Raw genomic sequence first — 22,517 nt, forward strand, 5'->3', positions numbered from 1 at the left:
GAATTAGTCATCGTCGAGCCTCCCTCTCATGATCTCCCATCTCTCGTTTCTTCACTCTTTTTCATTCATCCGCCTTTTCACACGTTGGGGCGTCAGCCACCACCCATGGGCGTGCTGACTCCTCCCCTGGCCGACTCCTCATGTGGCCGCCACCTCCTCGCCGAAAGACGCCTCCATGTCTAAAGGACTCACAACAAGAAAGCTTATCAGAACACTTGTCTCCTTTTCCCGCATCAGTCTGTCCCCGTTCTTGTTGTTTTTCTGTAAACATCATTCTTGTCCAGGCCACGCTGACCCCAAGCCTTCCCTGTGAAAAATCCCCACTGCATTCAACAAATGTCATTTGTATTATATGAAATCCCTTCTAGTCAAAAAAATACAATAAAAAATCCTTCAAATATCAACCATCACAATAGAGTTTTACTTACATTTTAACAAGATACTTTTAACAAGTGATCGTATCCTGGTTTTAACGTTTACAATGAATTCAACTCGACGTATTTTTCAATCTGAATTCCAACCGACACCATCCTTTTTTTATACTTGTGATAACAGAAATAATGACTATAATGAGTTTAAAAATGGGAACAAATGACCTACAATGAGCGAAACAACATACACACACCATGTGGTTAGCACCTCCGCTGGTTCTCAACATCGTTAGTGTAGCGACCCTCTTTCATGCACGACACAAGGTTTCACAGTCTCTGGGTTTATCGCCTGCATTCAGTAAACAAAACGATACAAAAGTCAGGGGCATCTGTTCACGACTGCAATTATCTTCAGTGCTTACAAATTCGCTCAAGCTACGGCAAGCAGACAACATGCGAGCACATTAATAATGAAACTTCCATAACAATGAACATAACTTTCCCACGTACCTGCATTCAGTCAACAAAACAATACAAAAGTCAGGGGCATCTGTTCACGACTGCAATTATCTTCAGCGCTTACAAATTCACTCAAGCTACGGCAAGCAGACAACATGCGAGCACATTAATAATGAAACTTCCATAACAATGAACATAACTTTCCCACGTACCTGCATTCAGTCAACAAAACAATACAAAAATCAGGGGCATCTGTTAACGACTGCAATTATCTAAAATATTAAAGATACAAAAAAACGGGTCATTACGGGCTTTACTTCTTATTTAGTGTTTTTTTAATATACATCATTTAGCACAACTTATAAATCTTTAGATACAAAAAAATTTTGCGAAAGCAGCTCATATGTCTAGCAAAATATGCATTTCTTATCCAACTGATATTGGGCACATCTTACCTTCAGCGCGATGAAAATTAGCTGAAGCTACGGCAAGCCCTGAAGCCCATAAAGTGCCAAACGAAAAAGACAGTCGCAGACGCCCATGACTTCACAACTGAATGAGGTACCGGAATATTAACGGTAATACAACAAAAACACGGATTTTGTGAGAATTCAAAAAAACATTCAAAACAATCACATTTCAACTCTGTTACATTAGCGCGTCATAAAATCAGAGGCTAAACTCAACCTTACCCCATACCAGCAGGTGGCGCTGTTGGACGCGTCATTGCAGGACACTTCTACACAAACTATACAAAAATATTTCAGCAGGAATTTCAACAAAATTAAAGTTATTATGACAGCCGTTACACAGTGTTACATTTTAACTTCTATAATAGTTTATAAATTGTTGTGTTTGTTTTCAGAAGCATTTTTTTAGTTTTTAAATATTTTTTTAAGTTAATTTTCCGTAATAAGAGCAAGTGTTGACGTTAATAACAACAAGTTGCCCACATAAAAAACAGTTTTAAAATGAGCAGGTTGTGATTTCTTTTCAATGGCCATTGCGCGAAGTTGCCCCGACCAAGATGGCCGCCACGTAGGCACGCGAGGTAGCAGGCTGCAATAGTACACCGCCTTATACAGTCGTCTATATCTGTGTCCCACAATCCATTGCGGCGGGGTTTCGAATGTAAAGGTGTCATGGCTGCCGGACGATAGAATATCCTGTAGTCGACTTCAAACGACGTCAACTCGACAGAAGTATCACTTTGCTGTCCTTTCCGAAGGTCTGTCTTGTTAACTCCCGAGTTGGAGCGTTTTTTGTTCAAACTTGGAGAAAATGTGCTCCAGTGGGGAAGGACCTCTCCAAGAGAAGCTTCGGGGAGCCAAAGAGGAGACCGAGAGAGAACGTCGACGACCGGACGATCAGCTCGGGGAAGGTTGGACATTTTTTTGCCTCTGCTGCATTGCCAATGCTTTCTTAATGGCCAAAAATTCGACCGTTCAAAAAAAGGAATAGTGGGATTGAATTCAAATACAACCTTTTTTCAGCCTTTTCCAGTGTATGACTCATTATTCACCTCTAGCAAATACTAAAAGTGCAAGAAATAACATTTAGGCTCTCGAGTGACTCGTGTAAAGTAACATGAAAACTTGAATCGCTCCCTGAAAATTTTCCCTCAAACTAAAAAGCAAAAGTGCAGGAATTAAAATGAAGTTTAGCAGCAACTCGAATGAAGTTAGAATAGAATAGAATAGAATGTACCTTTATTGTCATTGTTACAAATGGGCTAACATATTGTGACAACGAAATTGGGCACGACACTCCAGTTTTAAGTTGCGTCAAAACTTCAATAGTTCCCTGATTTCTTTACAATAAATGACAAATACCGACATGACTTAAAACCAAAAGTGCATCGCAATTACAACCATGCGAATTTTACACAACCATGTGACAATATCAGGGTTTGGTGCCTTCACTCCTCCTTATATCCAAAAGATGGCAGCTTTATCACATGTCCCCTGGCTTATTGTTCTGGCAAAGAGCAATCAGCCACCTCTTCTATGAGTACCCCAGGCTCCCACCTCGTTTTGCTAAACCGTTTAAATTCCTGTAGACTTTCACTCACGAAAACAACAAGCTACACCTCCTCCTTCAATTCCTTTCGCATTCTAACTTCTCTTCACTCATCTCAAATGTCCTCTAAATTCTATTCCAAAGTCTCCTTTTCAAGATTCTCTCGTCCCCAAGAACTTCCCCAAGTCTCCCTCTCAAGTTTTCCCTCCTTGTCCCAAGACCTGCAACTTCTAGCGTTTTCTTCAAGGTATTACCAGGTAACCTGTTTTCAAGATTCTCGCCACCCAAAGATCCCCTCTCAAGTTTCCCTCAAGATCTCCACCTCTACTACCCAAGTCCCACTTCCCCTTCTCGCCTGTACAGTTTTTTTGTTGTTGCTGTTTAAATAAACGTCTCTCAAGTCAGGTTACACCACCTCCCTTAAGCCCTGCGTTTGGGACTGTCTGACACCTCGTGACAGGAAATGTTCCAATCTCGACTTAAGGAACACCGATATTTAATAGCTACCTGATTCTTTTGTTTCCTCTCCTTGAGGGAGAAGGACGAGCTCAGAAGTTCGACAGGTTCAGGCGTCCTGAGTATTCAGATTGGCACCTGGACGCATGCTACTGTAGAACCTGCTGTATCTTTTGAAATATTGAATTGTCTTGAATTGAACTTGCCTTAAGCTGCGGGAACCCTGCTGTGTTCTGTGCGTCCCTTTGTGAGTTTCTGTGATTAAAGGCGTCACAAATAAATGCGATTTGACTTGTGTGTTGCAGACATGGGTGAAGAATATCTTCCTACTGCGTGGCAGGAACCAGAGTGTCCAGGAACTGTTTACAAGATACTCCAAATTGTGTTGAACAGAGCAGGTTGGTCGTTTTTTTTTTTTTCAGAAACGTCCTTATTTTGGGGGGAACATCGTTGGGCGTCGCCCCAAAAAACACGCAGAGAGGAGATATGGCAAAAAGGGAACGCTCCTTATTGCATTGCTCAAAATAACTCGTGATGGTTGCCCGCCCCCGGCTCATGACTTCCGCCAGATGTCTACACACAATAGGCTATTGTCAGCTCCAAGACTGCTTCAAGTTCATTTCAGGTTCAACTTTCCTTATCCTGAGTTATTATCTACTTTCCACAACTTTTGATATCTCGTAGTTGGCCGTCAACGTCCACCGTACTTTGGAAAAAGGTCTGGGCTTCTGTCTCGCTCATTCTTTCAAATGACGTACCTTATTTTTTAATCAGTCACGTGCGCTAGGGCCGTTTCGAATACCACATATTTGCCTCACGGTGAACATTTTTCATATTGGCAATTGTTTCGGCGATCACTGTCTATTTTCTTTCCCCTTGACCGAATTGTCGAGAAATCAGGGCAAACCAAAGCGGACCTTCTGTTAATGTGCTCATCATGGTGGCGCAACGTTTACTTTCCAAACCAGGCACCGTTTCAGTATTATGACATCATGTATTTTCACACCCTAAGGGCGCAGTCTCCCAAGTTGGATTTTTTGGGATTTATACCGAGTGATAGCGGTAAGTAGGGCTGCACAATGAACCGAAATCGAATCCACATCGCGATGTAATGTACCGTATTTTACGAACTATAGGGCGCACCGGATTATAAGGCGCTACAATGGGAACGTGGACAAAACAGTCAGATAGTTCAGTCAAACTTATTACCCCCTTAACATTCCCGAAGCTTGCAAAGAAGCAAATACGTGTCGTAGACACGAGCGGATGCGGTGTCCGTACGATGTCACTCAAATGCATCGTTCCATCATTCGGAAGGTTAAAGTCTTGGGATTCAAGAAATGCCAACCGTTCCTTAGTTTCTATTTTCTTTTTCGCTCGCAACTTTACTGCACATATGACAATAAACACTTGGAATTGAGTTCAATTCACTCAACTCATCACAGCAACATCAAGATCGTTCTAAAACAAGATACCGGGAAAATATATAGCCGGAGTAGTTCACCTAAGTTCTCACGTTCAATAATGATACGCAACCATGGTCTTCTTACAACCGTGAGTGTAGTCAATCCAGGAGAGTCAAATATTTACAAATACAGACTAATAAAACATGTTTCTTTATGGTGTACTTTAGCAAGCTTGCTACGCCATTGCTAAACTCGGCCAATTGCAGGGTTTGTTTTGGCCATCTAGCCAATCCGAGGCTCCGGATAACTTCAGCCAATAGCGATCGATTTAACGGATGATTGACACATCTTTTTCGGCCAATTGCAGGGTTTGTTTTGGCGCTCTAGCCAATCCGAGGCTAGTGTGGGTTCTAAAAAGAAGGAATAGAAAAATGAAGCATTCAAAGTTTAGTGAAATGATTTGAGTCATGAAGATTGTTAGCAACAATGGCCACCTTTCAAAGCAATTGTACACAGTTGTCGCTAACGATGCCAGAAATGTTTTTGGGGACGAAAAGAAACCGTTGGGAAAAAAAAGGTTTCAATTTCATGAAAAGACAAAGCGGTCATTAAGTGAGAAAGGAGAAAGCTCCGCCAATAGTGATCGATTCAAATAATGATTGACACATTGGTTAGCCAATGAAACGCCGGTAAATAAATCCCAGCATACACCGCGGACGACTCCACGTTCGGGGGAAAATCGAGTCGGCGGCCGTTAAGTAAGTTGCGAGACGTTGCGATTTAATATTGTTCCATAAATAAGGCGCACTGTATTATAAGGCGCATGGTCAGCTTTTGACAAAAATGAAGACTTTTAGCTGCGCCTTATAGTGCAAAAATACGGTAGTGTGATAGCGTAACCCCAAACCACTGCGTTTTTTGGGGAGGGGAGGATTCATACATCCAGTTTTTATTTGATTGACAGAGTATTTGGCCAACAAAAATGGTCTCATTCCGTGGTTTAACAGCGCTGGCCAATCCGAAGCGGGTTTTTAATGGCACCAACCAATAAAGGCGAGACAAAGTTTGCAAGACCTGCGCGCGGCTGGTGTAAGCTGCCGGTCAGTCTAACGGCGCGTACACAGATAGCCACCAAAACAAACGCCACAGCTTGTAGTTTTAGCGGTTCGGTAGATTGAAAATAAATTTATTAAATCGAAAAGCACAACGAAAAGCCGATCACCAGAGGGTGCACACTATTTTATTTTATTTTTATTTTTTTGGACCCGCGAAGCTCTGAACCCGCAAATGTGGAAGCGCGAAGTAGCGATGTCCCCCTGTACTCTTTCCCTAAGTACGTCATCTCGAGTCACGTTGGCACGTCACAATGTTTGTTTTCCCTGAAAAAAAAACCTAGCGCAGAAAATGCACTTTTCTTTCCGAATCGAAAATCGCCTCGAAATTGCAATTCTGGTCTGAGAAATCGCAACTACTTTTTTTTCCAAAATCGTGCAGCCCTAGCGGCAAGTCCCAAAATACTGAAGGAAGTGGTCTGCAAACTTTGTTTCGAGACGGCGCAAGTCATGTGACGCTAGCATAACCGCTAATGTTCGCCGCGATTTTGGCTGCTGTGGGTTTCGAAGGAAAGCACGGAGTTAGTATTATCACCGGTATGGACATCAAACCTCGGACCTATGCCAATGCTGTGGCAAATAAAAATATTGCAACGAATGCTGATCAAGAATCTGCTGAGCAACCGGTCTTAAAGGGGTAGCTATCAATGCTGAGGACATCGAAGCATGCCGTCCATTATCAAGAAGTGAGAAGCATCGTAAAGCTACCATAGTGAGGTTTGTCAAAGGAAACAAAAACGTGACAAGTTTAAGCAAGGGAAAAAAAAACTAAAATGGACAAATGTTTATTTAGATGAACACTTGAGCAAAAAAAATCTGACGTTGCAAGACAAGCTCAATTTTTGAGGAAAACAAATAATATACAAGGAACTTTGACTTCAAATTGTAGAGTATACATAAAGTTAAACGGCACTCCGGAAGAAGCAAAAGTCGTTTGGATTCGAGAAATGCAGGAGCTGGACAGATTTGCCTGAAGACCTGGATAGAGCGCTAAATACAAATAATGACACTGGACAATCTCGGACAATGATAGAATGGCATCCTGGACTGACAACATGGACGCTTTTATTACAGATCACAATCAAAAATATATATAGCGATATATAAGGCCATGACCTATCGAAACTGAGCATTATTCATCACACTGACTCCAATAATTCAAAATGAGATGAATTTGAGAACCCGTTTTGGGTGATTGCAGTTCTCTGAAATATTAGAGAAACTTTACAATAATAGACAAGAGAAATGAATAGATTCACATAAATTGATTCATGAAAGTCAATATGGTTTTAGAGCAAACAGATCAGCAACAATGGCTATTATTGATGCGGTAGAAAAAAATCACCCATAGCATAAAAAAAGATACTCAGTTGGGGTATTTATTGACTTAAAAAAAGCATTTGATACTATTAATCATTATATACTATTAAAAAAACTGGAAAGATATGGCATCAAGGGCGTGGCTTTGCAATGGATTCAAAGGGATTTGACGGGGAGGAAGCAATATGTGAAAATGGGAGAGTTTTCATCTGAATACTTGGACATCTGTTGTGGAGTACCACAGGGTACTATCCTGGGTCCAAAGTTATTTAATTTATATATTAAGGATATTTTTAACGTTTCAAAACTATTAAAATTTGTAATATTTGCAGACGACCCTAACATTTTCTATTCCAATGATAACTATATTGATTTGGTAACCTGTATTCATCGTGAACTAATTAACCTAAAAGTATGGATAGATATCAATAAATGATCTTTAAATTGAAATAAAACCAAAGTCATATTCTTTGTTAATCGCAAGGCAAATAGAGATTTAGAAGTCAAAATGGATGGTGCTGCAATGGACGCTGTAACAGAAATTGAGTTTTTAGGGGTGATAATAGACAATAAATGAAACTGGAAAACAGACATCAGACACATACAAACTAAAGTATCCAAAAGCCATTCAATCATTAATAAAGCCAAATTCCTTTTAAACTATAATGCATTGTATTTATGATATTGTTCTCCAGTTCTGCCATACTTAACATATTGTGCAGAAGTCTGGGGCAATAACTACAAAAGTTGACTCCAAAAACGTGAAATTAGAACCATACACAGGGTAGGATTTCGGCATCATACTCACATTATATTCCTGCAGTCCAAATGATTCAAATTGGATGATTTAGTCAAACTTTTCACTTCACAACTACTATTTAAGGTCAACGAAAACATAGTGCAAGAATACATCCAAAAATGATTCACTTGAAAAGTGGGAAGTTATAACTTAAGGGGCTGTCGTAAATCCATCATCCCAAAGGTGAGAACCACCAGGAAAAGTATGTGTGTGTCTGTGTGCGGAGTCTTACTTTGGAACAATTTACAAGACGATCCGAACAAAGCCACTCTTGGCATCTACTGGTGATTTATCATACTGATTTCATTCCCAGAGGCCTAATACTTACTGATTAGCAGCGGTTAAGCCTTTAGAATGTTTTTACGTTTTGGCACTCGGGGACAATGCTTCTGAAAACGGACTAATACCTTACGGCACTGAACGAGTTGAGGGCAATACAAATAAATGTGACTTGTGTCTTGCAGACGTCAGCCCAAAATATCTTCCTGCTTCGCAGCAGGAACCAGAGTTGCCTGCCGTTAAAATGGAGGAGGAGGAGGAAGATCTGAAGCCTTATAACGTTAAGCAAGAGACAGAGGATGGGGAGCCTGTTGGCGATAAAGAGAAGGACGATTTTCCAGTCTTGCGAGTGACCGGGGTCCGTTCAATTGTCGAAGATCAAGGTCAACCTGAAGATAACAGTTGTCGGGAGCCTCTAAGCATCAGCTCCCGTCAACACGTGGAAACAAATGACGTCAACTCGCAGTGGGAAGGTGGTAACACATGTTCTCAGTGTGGGAAAACGTTTCGAAGCAAGTCTTTTATGAAGTTGCATATGAAATTCCACGCTGGGGAGAAGCCTTTTGCCTGCTCAGTTTGCGATAAAACATTCACTACAAGTGGAGAGTTACAGAGACACATTAGAACCCACACTGGGGAGAAGCCTTTCGCCTGCTCAGTTTGTGGTCTAAGATTTACCACAAGTCATACCTTAATACAACACACTAGAACCCACACTGGCGAGAAGCCTTTTTCTTGTTCAGTTTGTGGTCAAAAATTCACCCGAAATGAACAAGTGAAATTACACCAACTCACCCACACTGGCGAGGAGCCTTTCTCCTGCTCAATTTGTGGAAAAAAATTCACCCACCGTGGGAACTTAAAAACACACACACTAACCCACACTGGCGAGAAGCCTTTCGCCTGCTCAGTTTGTGATAAAAGATTCACTAAAAGAGGAGACTTAAAGATACACATTAGATCCCACACTGGCGAGAAGCCTTTTTCTTGTTCAGTTTGCGATAAAAGATTCACTACAAGTGGAAGTTTAAAAATACACACCAGAACCCACACTGGTGAGAACCCTTTTTCTTGTTCAGTTTGCAAGAAAAGATTCACTACAAGTGGGAGTTTAAAAATACACACCAGAACCCACACTGGTGAGAACCCTTTTTCTTGCTCAGTTTGCGATAAAAGATTCACTCAAAGAGGACACTTAAAGATACACATTAGATCCCACACTGGCGAGAAGCCTTTTTCTTGTTCAGTTTGCGATAAAAGATTCACTCAAAGAGGACACTTAAAGAGACACATTAGAACCCACACAGGCAAGAAGCCTTTTTCTTGCTCAGTTTGTGGAAACGGATTCACCCAGCGTAGGGCCTTAAAACAACACATTAGAACCCACACTGGCGAGAAGGCTTTGATCTGTTAACATTTTGGTGAAAAAAAAATTAACCATATTGGACACAAGAAATTACACACAAGAACCCACACTGGCCTGCTCTGTTTGTGGTCAAACATTTACTGAAAGTGGGAGCTTAAAAACACTTAATTGACCAAGTATCATACAGCCCGTCCATAGGAACATAACTGACACAAAACTATTTCCCCTCACTTTTTTCCAACCACTGTCTCTGCCAACACATCAAAAAACCCACATTCGTTCACAGGAAGTGAGCAGACTCTCCAGCTGGATCATAAAGATTTGAAACCCCAAAGTCTTCATATGGATTCAAAAGAATCATGATTCGCATGATGTGTCATTTTTCCTGATAGATCATCTATTTCATCGTCTGTCAGCGTAAAATTTTGCCTCTTATCAACAATTACAATTAAGAAACGATTAGATGGCCGACCTAGGTACCCAGGGTTGGGGCCTGTTCTCACCAGAGCCCCAAAGCTTGGAGAGCCTGTGGTTCTCTCCGTCCCTGTCGTCGGGATGAGAACAATCCCCGTGAATTCCACCGCCAAAAGAGATAGGAACCTTTATTTCTTCATCTTCCTTGTTGGCCATGTGCTGCCTTTCACACACTCCTCCCCTGAGGGACATTTTGTTCTCAAAAGTAAACAAAAAGCATTGGTTTAACACTTTCTTTGGTTTTTGCGGCAAATATCCCATGTTGGCACGCTATGAAAACAATCCCTTATCATTGAAATGAGTTTATTATCTCAAAACCGGGTTCATTGATCAGTACTGTTAACCTGTTGCATCACTTCTTCCTTCTTCCCCATTGCTAACACTGGAGTGCTTGTGTCAACAATGTGCCTTATTCTTTCGTTTGATACAATTTTTTTATCATGTGAATAAAATTTAGTGTTTTAAAATCAAACGTGCGTTATTTATGGGTCGATGTTATTGTTCTTCATCATTATCCATATCAACGAACTACAAAATCGATCAATTAAAGCTGAAAATACATTGTGTTTAAAGTTGCATCCTTCATGATCAATGCTAGACACAGACTATTTCAAATGAATTCGTGTTGTAAACAGAGAGCACCGCCTGCTGTCCGAATTGGTTCTGAACCAAATAGATATAATTTAAAGACATTTGGAAATGTGTTATTTTGGCCATAAAAGAGTCTGATATCATTTTATGAATGATGACTTTTGCCAGAACCGAAATTTAACTATGTGTTAAGTCAAGACAGAAAAGGGACTTGGATTTTCCTGGACCAAAATGAAGTTGAGGCTGGAAATCACCTTGACCACATTGTAAGACAACATTAAACTGAAATATGAACTGTTATAAGAATATACAGAACGTGACCCATCAGTAGTCCAATTCGTTCCCCTTTTACAATCAAAACTAATAATCTTCAAATGAGTCTGAAGCTTCAACTCTTGGCATTCAAAATATCAAGATTTCATAATCTACTCATCCCTGAAACTCCAAATCTGACGGACATGGTCTTGCAGCCATGAAGTTCCACCATAGTACGTAACATCCTAAAAAGGTTTACTCCAAAACACATCATAGTACCGATGGATGAAAAAAAATCAGTCGAAAAGTATCTCTGCCTTGTTTCTAGCTGTGTGTTTAGCCCCCGTTTACAAATAAACAGACTTCTAAAACTATTTTCTGTTGATGGACAACTTTTTCGGCCAATCGCTTCTCGGTCCTCAGCCCGCATTAGCCTATACCGGTCTGTATTGCTTTAAAAGACAACGCCTCCTTTACTTACGAAGAACTCTAGCCAATCGTGATAGGGTCAAATGATAATCGACACATTGGTTGGCCAATAAAATTCGAAATTAGTCGATATGAAGATGTCTCTATTGCATTCAAATGAAACCCTGAAATAAGTGTTTGGAACGCCACCAGTGTTTACAACTCTCGCAATGTCTGTGGAAAAAATGGCCGAAGAAAAATCCACAAGGGGCAGCACGGCGGCGCAGTGGTTAGCGCTTGTGCGGCACAGTTCATGTCATGGGAACCTGTCGTGGGTTCAAATCCAGCTCCAGACTTCCTGTGCGGAGTTTGTATGTTCTCCCTGTGCTTGCGTGGGCACTCCGGTTTCCTCCCACGTTCCAAAAACATGCATTTCAGGTGAATTGGCCGGTCCAAATTGTCCCTAGGTGTGAATGAGCGAATGAGTTGTCTGTCCCTGTGTGCCCTGCGATTGGCTGGCAACCAGTTCAGGGTGTCCCCTGCCCACTGCCCGGAACCCCCCCCCCCCCCCCCCCCCCCCCCGACCCTAATGAGGATAAGCGGTACGGCTGATGAGATGAGATGAGATAAAATCCACATTTGCAGAGATTTTGAACTGTAAACTGGTCTTCTCCAAATATCCTCTTTTGGAAACACCTAAACATATGGCGAGCCCTGGGCTAAACTAAACCTTACCCCAGCAGGTGGCGCTGTTGGACTCGTCATTGCAAGACACTTATACAAAAAACTATACAAACATATTTCAGCAGGAATTTCAACAAAACTAAAGTTATTATTACACCCGTTACAGAGTGAAATTTTTAACCTCTATAACGGTTTATATATTGTTTTTGTTTTTTTCAGAAGCATTTTTTAGTTTTAAAATATATTTTTTGTTAATTTTCCGTAATAAGAGCAAGTGTTGACGTTGATAACAACAAGTTACCTACATAAAAATCAGTTTTAAATCGAGCAGGTTGTGATTTCTTTTCAATGTACATCCATTGCGCGAAGTTATCCATCTCTCTACCTTGGTCATATCCCCCAAGAGGGGTGACCGACAGCAAGACACACACATACAATAACAAATAAAATAAAAGGGAAATAAATAACAAAAACAAAAACACACGAAATTTTTGGGACCATGGCCAACCCAATTGCCCAAACACCCAAACAAGTTAGGCACCTCGGCACCCAAGTTGGTCATGCTTTCGTCCCTCCAGATGCGCGAAGTTGCCCCGACCAAAATGGCCGCCACGTAGGACGCGAGTTAGTGGGGTGCTATAGCACGCTGACCTATCCAGTCGTCTATATTTGTGTCCCACAAACCATTGCGGCGGTGTTTCGAATGAGAAACTGTCATGGCTGCCGAACAAGAATTGTCGAGAAAACTACCAAAAGTCCTATAGTCGACTTAAAACGACGTAAGCTCGACAGCAGTATCACTTTGCGGTCCTTTTCGAAGGTCTGTCCTTTTTACTGCCGAGTTGGAGCGTCACCTCGTGGCGTTTTTTCGTTCAAACTTGGAGAAAATGTGCTCTAGTGGGGAAGAAGGACCTCTCCAAGAGAAGCTTCAGGGAGCCAAAGAGGAGACCGAGCGAGAAGGTCGAGGACCGGACGCTGTTTCCAAGCAGCTCGGGGCAGGTCCGTCTTTTTCGCTTCTGCTACATCCTTGACATCAGGGGCGTTACCAGTAGGGGGTGGCCTGGTCCCTCACCCACAGATTCGCTCTGCCCACCATACGAAAAGTGGATGTAGTAATGAGGGAAGTCTGGGCAGCGCATATGTCATCTCGTATATAATTGTGTATGTCACCGGACACTAGGTTGGACTCTCCTGCCCCCTCAGCACACAGTGTGCGCATCAGTCCCCACGGAGGGAGCAGCCCCTCCCAGCATATTGCTTCGTAGTAGTTATATTGAGAAGCGACTCTTTTAGCTTGACTGACCAAAATTAGACGGCTCTTTTCGGCTCAGAAGCGGCTCTTTAGATTGTTTTTGTTGATTTAATGGATATATGACTAATTGTTATGTAACAGTGTGCACAAAACGACTTCAAAGAGGGGACAATTCTGCATAAAAACACAAAATAGATCAAAATGAAAAAGAAACAAAAGAAGCAAAAACTCAACTATGAAAGGAAAAAAGAGTGAGGAAAAGAAATTCAACATTAAAGCAATAAAAATAGGTCAAAGGCTAGGATGAAAATAAACATAAAAACAGTGAATAAGTTGGATAAAAGCTAGGAAACAATAAACTAAAGAGGAAAATAATAAAATGAGAAAATAAGAAAAGCAGCAAGAGAAAGGAAGCAAGAAGCTAGAAAAAGAAACAAAAAGAGAACAACTAAAATGAAAATAGAGAACAAAAGGAAAACGGCTCAAAAAAGAAACAAGAAACAAAAGAGAGAATAATTAAAAGCAGAGAAAAAAAACATTTTTAGGTCCTTCTGTTCAGTATATAACCAAGAATAATGTAATATTATGCACAAAAGGAATGAATCAAATCTCTGATGCAACGAAGGAGCGCAAGAACTCTCTCCTGTCTCTCGCCCTGCGCCGTAAGAATATACGTCGGGATCCTGGTTTGCAGAATTTGGAGACGTTTTTACAAAATAACTGCTTGCACCTCGTTTTGAAGGGGGATGACTGCTCTTTTCGAGGTTTTTTCCTTTTCCTCGCGCCGAGGTTTTGAGTTTTTCCTCGCCCGCATGTCGGTTTCAGATCAGGGGATGGTGTCATTGTAACCTGTGCAGTCTTTTGAGATATGTTGTGATCAAGGGCCAAACAAAGAAATGAGACTTGACTTTTGGAACCATTATTCCTATATATTAAAAAAAGGAAGGTCAAAATGAGTCACTGATGGAGGGAAACTCATTTGAGGGGATGGTGTCATAGTTGTCAAGACCAGAACAGAGACAGGACCCACTTGCGTTGCGCTTCTCACAAGTTGAACTGGAAGAAAGAGAAAGGGCTGTGCCCACGATCCGGTGTTCGATGGACGCGGGAGGCAAGTCGCCCCGGTATTCGGGTCGTGCTCTGACAAGCGATGGTGGTGTCAGGGACAGGAGAGTAAAAACGTGGTCAAAAGCGAGTCGTAAGCCAGAATAGGAACGAAGACGCAGTCGGGGACAAAAAGAGGTCAAAGCCGGGACGGGAGGGTAGACGTGATCAGGATCCAAACTGGGTTGAAGCCGGAAACAGAGCAAAAAACGGGACATGTTTGACAATTTTAGAAGGCCGGAATAAGGTTAGGGTCTAACTCCCGTTCTTTTGGTCGGCGGAACCGTTTCTATTCCTGTCGACTTTCACTCGCCACAACGACGAGCGTCGCCTCCCACGACCTCCTCCTTCAATTCCTTTCACGTTCTAACTTCTCCACTTCAAGCCACTTATCTCAAACGTGCTCTTGATGGTCTTCCAAAGTCTCCTTTTCAAGATTCTCTCCTCCCCAAGAACTTCCCCGAGTCTCCCTCTTAAGTTTTCCCTCCTTGTGCCAAAACTTCAACAGTCTTCTTCAAGGATATTACCAAGTAACCTATTTTCAAGATTCTCGCCACCCAAAGATCTCCTCTCAAGTTTCCCTCTCAAGATCTCCTCCTCTACTACCCAAGTCCCACACCCCCTTCTCGCCTGTACAGTCTTTTGTTGTTGCTGTTTAAATAAAAGTCTCTCAAGTCAGGTCTCACCACATCCCTTGCGCCCTGCGTTTGGGACTGTCCGACTTCAAGTGACAGGAAATGTTCCAATCTCGACTTAAGACACACCGAAATTTATTGGCTTCTGAGTAACCTCATACTTTTGTTTCCTCGTCCTTGAGGGAGAAGGACGAGTTTAGAAGTTTGCAAGGTTCAGGCGTTCTGAGTATTCAGATTGGCACCTGGACCAGACGCATGCTACTGTAGAACCTGCTGCATCTTTTGAAATTTTGAGACTGGAAGTTTGATCTTTCTACAACTTACTCTATATTGAATGTTGAAGTTGACTGTGTATTATGCACTGAGGCCCTTGCAACACTCATTGCAACCTGCTTAAATGTCTTCAACTCTGGAGAGTATGTTTTTCAGATCAAACCTTTACAACTGGACCAAAATGTAATAGAAAAAACATTTGTTTAAAATTGCCTCTTATTCATGTCATGGTTTTTGTTTGTTTCAATTGTGTGTGTGTTTTTTGTCAATTTTGTCTTAAATTTGACACTCAAAGGCATTCAAAAAGTCTTGAATAGTGGTGGAATCCTGTGGTGTTCTGCGCGTCTCTTTGTGAGTTTCTGTGAATAAAGGCGTCACAAATAAATGCGATTTGACTTTTGTGTTGCAGACATGGGTGAAGAATATCTTGCTACTGCGTGGCAGGAACCAGAGTTGCCAGGAACTGTTGACAAGATACTCCGAGTTGTGTTGAACAGAGCAGGTTGGTCGTTTTACTTTCTGCAACGTCCTCGACATCACTTATTTGGCGGTCGACGTCCACCGTACTTTCCTTTCGAATAAGGTCCGGGCTTCTGTCTCGCTCATTCTTTCAAAATACACACAGTGAAGAAAATGTATTTGAACACCCTGCTATTTTGCTACATCTTCCACGTAGAAATCATTGAGTTATCTGAAATTTTCATCATAGGTGCATGTCCACTGTGAGACAGATAAACTAATAAGAAAAATCCAGAAATCACAATGCTTGATTTTCTAACGATTTATTTGTGTGATGTAGCTGAAAATAACACCTGAGAAAATGAATGATAATATTTGGTACAGTAGCCTTTGTCTGCTATTAGCGGTCAAACGTTTCCTGTAGTCTTTCACCAGCTTTGCACACACTGCTAGAGATTTTTTGGCCCTCTCCTCCACACAAATCTTCTCGAGATCAGTCAGGTTTCTGGGCTGTCGTTGAGAAACACAGAGTTGGAGCTCCCTCAATGATTTCTGATTTGCTCCAGGTCTGGAGACTGTTTGGACCATGCTAAAACCTTCATATGCTTATATCGAAGCTACACCTTGGTTTTCCTGGCTGCGTGCTTCAGGTCGTTGTCGTGACGGAAGACCCGCCAAGACCCGTCTGCAATGATCTGACTCATGAGAGGAGGTTGTTCCCCAAAATCTCACAATACACAACCCTAGTCATCCTCTCTTTAATGCAGTGCACTTCGCAGTAAGGATTGCACTCTTCATTGTTCTTTTGCCGAACACGCTTGGTAGAATTATGACCAAAAAGTTCTATTTTGGTCTCACCTGACCACAAAATCTTCTCCCACGACTCCTCCGTATCAATGGTCATATGCAAACTGAAGACGGGCCTTGACATGTGCTGGTTTAAGCAGAGGAACCTTTCGTGCCATGCGTGATTTCAAACCCTGACGTCTTAGTGTATTTCCTACATTAACCTTGGAAACGGTGGTCCCGGCTCTTTTCGGGTCTTTGACCAACTCCTGTCGGGTCGTTCCGGGCGGATTCCTCACCTTTCTTGGAATCATCCAGACCCCACGAGGTGGTCTCTTGCATGGGGCTTCACTCCTATTGAGATTGACCGTCATGTTTGGCCTGTCCCATTTTCTATCGATCGCTAGGTGGGAGGCGGACTTCAACATGATTGGTTGACTCTAAGCCAATCCATCTCTTGGGGAGTTCACTCACTTCCTGTATGTTGAGTCATCTGGCGGCGTTTCTCCTACATATATAATGTACCGTATTTTCCGCACTATAAGGCGCACCGGGTTATAGGGCGCAACCTGAAAAATTTGTTTTTGGTCCTATATTTGACATACATAAGACGCACCGGATTATAAGGCGCTACAATGGGAACGTGGACAAAGCAGTCAGATGGTTCAGTCCAACTTCTTACCCCCTTAACATTCCGAAAGCTTGCAAAGACGTGTCGGGAACACGTGTGGATGCGGTGTCCGTACGATGTCACTCAAATGCATCGTTCCATCATTTGGAAGGTTAAAGTCTTGGGATTCAAAAAATGCCAACCATTCTTTAGTTTCTATTTTCGCTCGCAACTTTACTGTGCACATGACAATAAATATGTGGAATTGAGTTGAATTGAAAAATAGACACTCCATTCCATCCATTATCTGCACCGCTTATCACAGAAACATCGAGTTCAGTCTGAAACAAGATACAGGGATAATATAAAACCCGGAGTAGCTCACTGAAGTCGTTGTGTTCATAATAATGTGCAGCCAATGTCCTCTTATATCCGTGAGTTTAGTAAATCCAGGAAAGTAAAATATTTACAAATACAGTACAGAATAGTAAAATACTGTTTCCTCCCCTGCCGTAGTTCTATTCACATTCATCTTTTTCGGCCAATTGCAGGCTTTGTTTTGCCGCTTTAGCCTATGCCAGCCTGTAAATGATAAAAAGGATCCGCCCCTTGACCTCCGAATAACTTTAGCCAATAGTGATCGATTCAAATGATGATTGACACATTGGTTAGCCAATGAAACACCGGTAAATAAATCCCAGCATACACCGCGGACGACTTCGCCTTCGGGGGGAAATCGAGTCGGCGGCTGCAAGTTAGATTTAATATTGATCCATATATAAGGCGCACTGTATTATAAGGCGCATGGTCAGCTTTTGAAAAAAATAAAGGCTTTTAGGTGCGCCTTATAGTGCGGAAAATAGGGTAATAACTTCATTATATTTATGAAATTCATATTAATTTCTATTTCAAATAATACTTTTTTAATAATACACGTTTTAGAAACGCAGGAGGGACCCATTAAACCCCAGCAGCCAGCCAGAGACTTCCTAAGAGATAGAAAAACTCGGATGTCGGTTGTGCGTTTTCTGTTGTTGTCTTTGCATCATCCGTTACGGCCTGGTCAAGGAGATGACCTCATGTGTGGCTCATTCTCAAATTTTTTTCACTTTCCCCATGCTGGGTTTAGTTTTACCTTGCCCTCACGTAGGTTTCAGATCATGGGATGTTGTCGTGGTGGTCTTTGCAGCCCTCTGTGACTGTTTCTGAGTAGTGCCAGACGTTTCTCTCAAATGGGAAGTGCCGATGCCAGCCGACGTTGGCCATATTGACTCATTTTTGATGGCCTACAGAACATCTAGCTCTGTAGCGATACAGGCATACGACATACTAAAAGGAAGCTTTAACACTTATCTTCCATGAAACAACAGTTGATTTAGTCGAGTTGATGACATTGCCAAGTTTTTTGAAAATACTTGTTTCCCGGAAAACTTCTGAGAAAAATGACTCCTTGCAAAACGATGCATTCCAAGCACACGTTTCCCTTTTGTACTTTTTTTAATATCTATGTTTTCGATACCTAGAATATCTAAACAATACTTTCCATAAACAAAAATAACATTTGATTGCAAGAAGACTAAACTTATGCATGAACTTTGCAAAAAGATTCATCCCCTGATGTCTCGGGTGACGTGATTACATGATTCAGGTCGTCATGGTGATCGCAGGTTCCTACGATACGTAATCCCAACGAAGGCCCTTGGTCATTTTTTAGAAAGACTTAAGATTTAAAGCGTTAACAGTCTGTACTTATATCTTTGCTTTTCTCGTCACACCGCGCGTACTTGGCATATACGCCGGCGCTTACTCACCGCCCTACAGAGTAATACGGCGAATGCAGGAACAAAACGCGGCACTAAGTGTTGACAAAGGAATCTGGTCAAAGCCACTCCTCAGATCTAGTGATGATTTAATTCCTCGAATTTTTTTTACGTTTGGGCGCTCGGGGACAATGCTTTTGAAAACGTACGTTACGGCACTGAACGAGTTGAGGGCAATACAAATAAATGTGACTTGTGTCTTGCAGACGTCAGCCCAAAATATCTTCCTGCTGCGCGGCAGGAACTAGAGTTGCCTACCGTTAAAATTGAGGAGGAGGAGGAAGATCTGAAGCCTTATCACGTTAAGCAAGAGACAGAGGATGGGGAGCCTGTTGGCGTTAAAGAGGAGGACGATTCTCCAGTCTTGCTAGTGACCGTCGAAGATCAAGGTCAACCTGAAGATAACGGTTGGCAGGAGCCTCTAAGCATCAGCTCCCCTCAACACGAGGAATCGGATGACGGCGACACGTCCCACTCCCCAAACGCTGAAGGTGGTAACACATGTTCTCAGTGTGGGAAAACGTTTCGAAGCAAGTATTATATAAAGTTGCATATGAAATTCCACACTGGGGAGAAGCCTTTTGCTTGCTCAGTTTGTGGTAAAAGATTCACCCAGTGTGGGACCTTAAAACTACACACTCTAACGCACACTGGGGAGAAGCCTTTTGCTTGCTCAGTTTGTGATAAAAGATTCACCCAGTGGGGGACCTTAAAACAACACACTCTATTGCACACTGGGGAGAAGCCTTTTTCCTGCTCAGTTTGCGATAAAATATTCGCTACAAGTGATAACTTAAAGAGACACATTAGATCCCACACTGGGGAGAAGCCTTTTTCCTGCTCAGTTTGCAGTCAACGATTCGCTGCTAGTGGGAACCTAAAAAATCACATTAGAACCCACACTGGGGAGAAGCTTTTTGGCTGCTCAGTTTGCGATAAAAGATTCTCCCACAAAGGAAACTTAAAAAAACACACTAGAACCCACACTGGCGAGAAGCCTTTTTCCTGCTCAGTTTGCGATAAAATGTTCGCTACAAGTGGAAACTTAAAGAGACACATTAGATCCCACACTGGCGAGAAGCCTTTTGCCTGCTCAGTTTGTGGAAAAAAATTCACCCACCGTGGGAACTTAAAAACACACACGCTAACCCACACTGGCGAGGAGCCTTTTGCCTGCTCAACTTGTGGTCTAATATTTAGCTTGAGACGGTCCTTAAAACGACACACTCTAACGCACACTGGGGAGAAGCCTTTTTCCTGCTCAGTTTGTGATAAAAGATTCACCTATAGTGGGGTCTTAAAAAAACACCTTAGATCCCACACTGGCGAGAAGCCTTTTCCCTGCTCAGTTTGTGATAAAATATTCTCTACAAGTGGAAAGTTAAAGAGACACATTAGAACCCACACTGAGGAGAAACCTTTGACCGTTTAACTTTTTAGTGAAAAATTCATCCATATCGGCACTCGAAGTATACACGCAAGAACTCACGCCGGCGAGAAGACTTGCCTGCTCGGTTTGTGGTCAAACATTCACTGTAAGTGGGAGCTTAAAACACGTAATCAACCAAGTATCATGAAGGCCGTCTATAGGAACATAACTCGATATGAAGTTGTGTCAATTGTATTCAAATGAAACCCTAAAATAAGTGTTCGTAACGCCTCCAGTGATATATTTTACGCACCATTTTTATGCGCACGTATGCAGAATTTGGGATGGATGCGCAACGATAATTTAAGCGTTTACAACTCTTGCAATGGCCGAAATGAAATACACATTTGCAGAGGTTTTCGAACTGTAAACCGGTCTTCTCCAAATAGCCACTTTTGGAAACACCCAAACATACCCGTAGAAAAATGTGCAAAATACACTGTTTAGTTTTGAAGTTTGGGATCCAATTTGACACGGTACCAGGTAAGGCTTCAAGCTATCGTCTCACCTGTTAAGATACCCATGCTACGCTCATTTGCAGGCATTTGATTGTAAAAACAATTTCAGGCGAGTTTGGATGATTTCATGTTAGTCGAACTTGCAATGGGCACAAAATGCTATTTTTGATGTCACGGCTGTAATAATAACTTTTTTTGTTGAAATTCCTGCTGAAATAGGTTTTGTATAGTGTGTCGCTCTATAATAATAAAAGCCTCATCATCCATTCCGGCCTGAATTTGGATCCTTGGTGGGACGGCTACACCGCGGTTACATATCTATTTATCTATCATTCGATCGATCGATTCTAATGGATTTCTAATCCACTCGGCGACCATCGATCCCCGGTTCGAGTCTGCGCACCCTTCCTCATCCTCCCCCAATCGTTTGTGAGTACGTCTACGCGAATGGGTCCTTATTACCCGTTTCCCGCTCCGTGACAGCAGTAAGTCAATCCCAGATTTCACACCTTACTGTCATCCACACATTTTTTGATACAATATCGAAACAAATGATCGCCGTTTTCCTCCATTTACCGTATTTTCCGCACTATAAGGCGCACCGGGTTATAGGTCGCACCCTGAAAAAATACTTTTTGGTCCTATATTTGACATACATAAGACGCACCGGATTATAAGGCGCTACAATGGGAACGTGGACAAAACAGTCAGATGGTTCAGTCCAACTTCTTACCCCCTTAACATTCCCAAAGCTTGCAAAGACGCAAATACGTGTCGAGAAAACGTGCGGAGGGAACTGCTACTGAGATCTAAGAGATCAAAGCCAGCAGAAAAGCAAATGTTGTGACTCATTCATTTGCAGTAACTGTAATAAAAAGAGCTGTCCAAAGACACGAGAGACAAAATTGTAGACCTCCGCAAGGCTGGAAAGGGCTACGGAGCAATTGCCAAGCAGCTTGGTGAAAAAAGGTCCACTGTTGGAGCAATCTTTATAAAATGGAAGAAGCTAAACATGATGGAGCCCCATGCAAGATATCACCTCGTGGGGTCTCGACGATTCTAAGAAAGGTGAGGAAACAGCCCGGAACTACACAACCTGAAAAGAGCTGGGACCACCGTTTCCAAGGTTACTGTAGCTAATACACTAAATCACGCATGGCACGAAAGGTTCCTCTGCTTAAACCAGCACATGTCAAGGCAGTCTTCAGTTTGCACATGACCATTTGGATGATACGGAGGAGTCGTGGGAGAAGGTTTTGTGGTCAGGTGAGACCAAAATAGAACTTTTTGGTCATAATTCCACTAAGCGTGTTTGGAGGAAGAAGAGAACCATCCGAAGAACACCATCCCTACTCTGAAGCATGAGGGTGGTAGCAGCATGCTTTGGGGAAGGTTTTCTGCACATGGGACAGGACGAGTGCACTGCATTAAAGAGAGGATGACTGGGGCCGTGTATTGTGAGATTTTGGGGAACAACCTCCTCTCCTTAGTCAGATCATTGAAGACGGGTCGTTGCGGGTCTTCCAAAAACGCAACCACCCGAAGCACGCAGCCGGGAAAACCAAGGAGTTGCTCTGTAATAAGCATATCAAGGTTCTGGCATGGCCGTCACAGTCTCCAAACCTGAACCGAAAATCTTTTGAGGGAGCTCCAACTCAGAGTTTCTCAGCGACAGATCAGAAAACTCACTGA

The 22,517-nt window shown here is 42.3% G+C and overlaps 1 protein-coding gene across 1 annotated transcript in view; it reads left to right on the forward strand.

The window, feature by feature from the left end:
• Positions 1–21,054, forward strand: part of LOC148368257 (uncharacterized) — a 541,253-nt gene extending 520,199 nt beyond the window's left edge. Inside the window, exon 4 of the mRNA XM_088330185.1 lies at positions 19,328–21,054. Coding sequence (XP_088186311.1) covers positions 19,328–20,370 — 1,043 coding nt within the window. The 3' untranslated portion in view covers positions 20,371–21,054. The remainder of the gene's footprint in view (positions 1–19,327) is intronic.
• Positions 21,055–22,517: the final 1,463 nt, after the last annotated feature.

This window comes from Urocampus carinirostris, chromosome 3 (genome assembly GCF_059441175.1).
Source record: "Urocampus carinirostris isolate Australia breed hairy pipefish chromosome 3, RoL_Ucar_1.0, whole genome shotgun sequence".
Classification (NCBI taxonomy): domain Eukaryota; kingdom Metazoa; phylum Chordata; class Actinopteri; order Syngnathiformes; family Syngnathidae; genus Urocampus; species Urocampus carinirostris.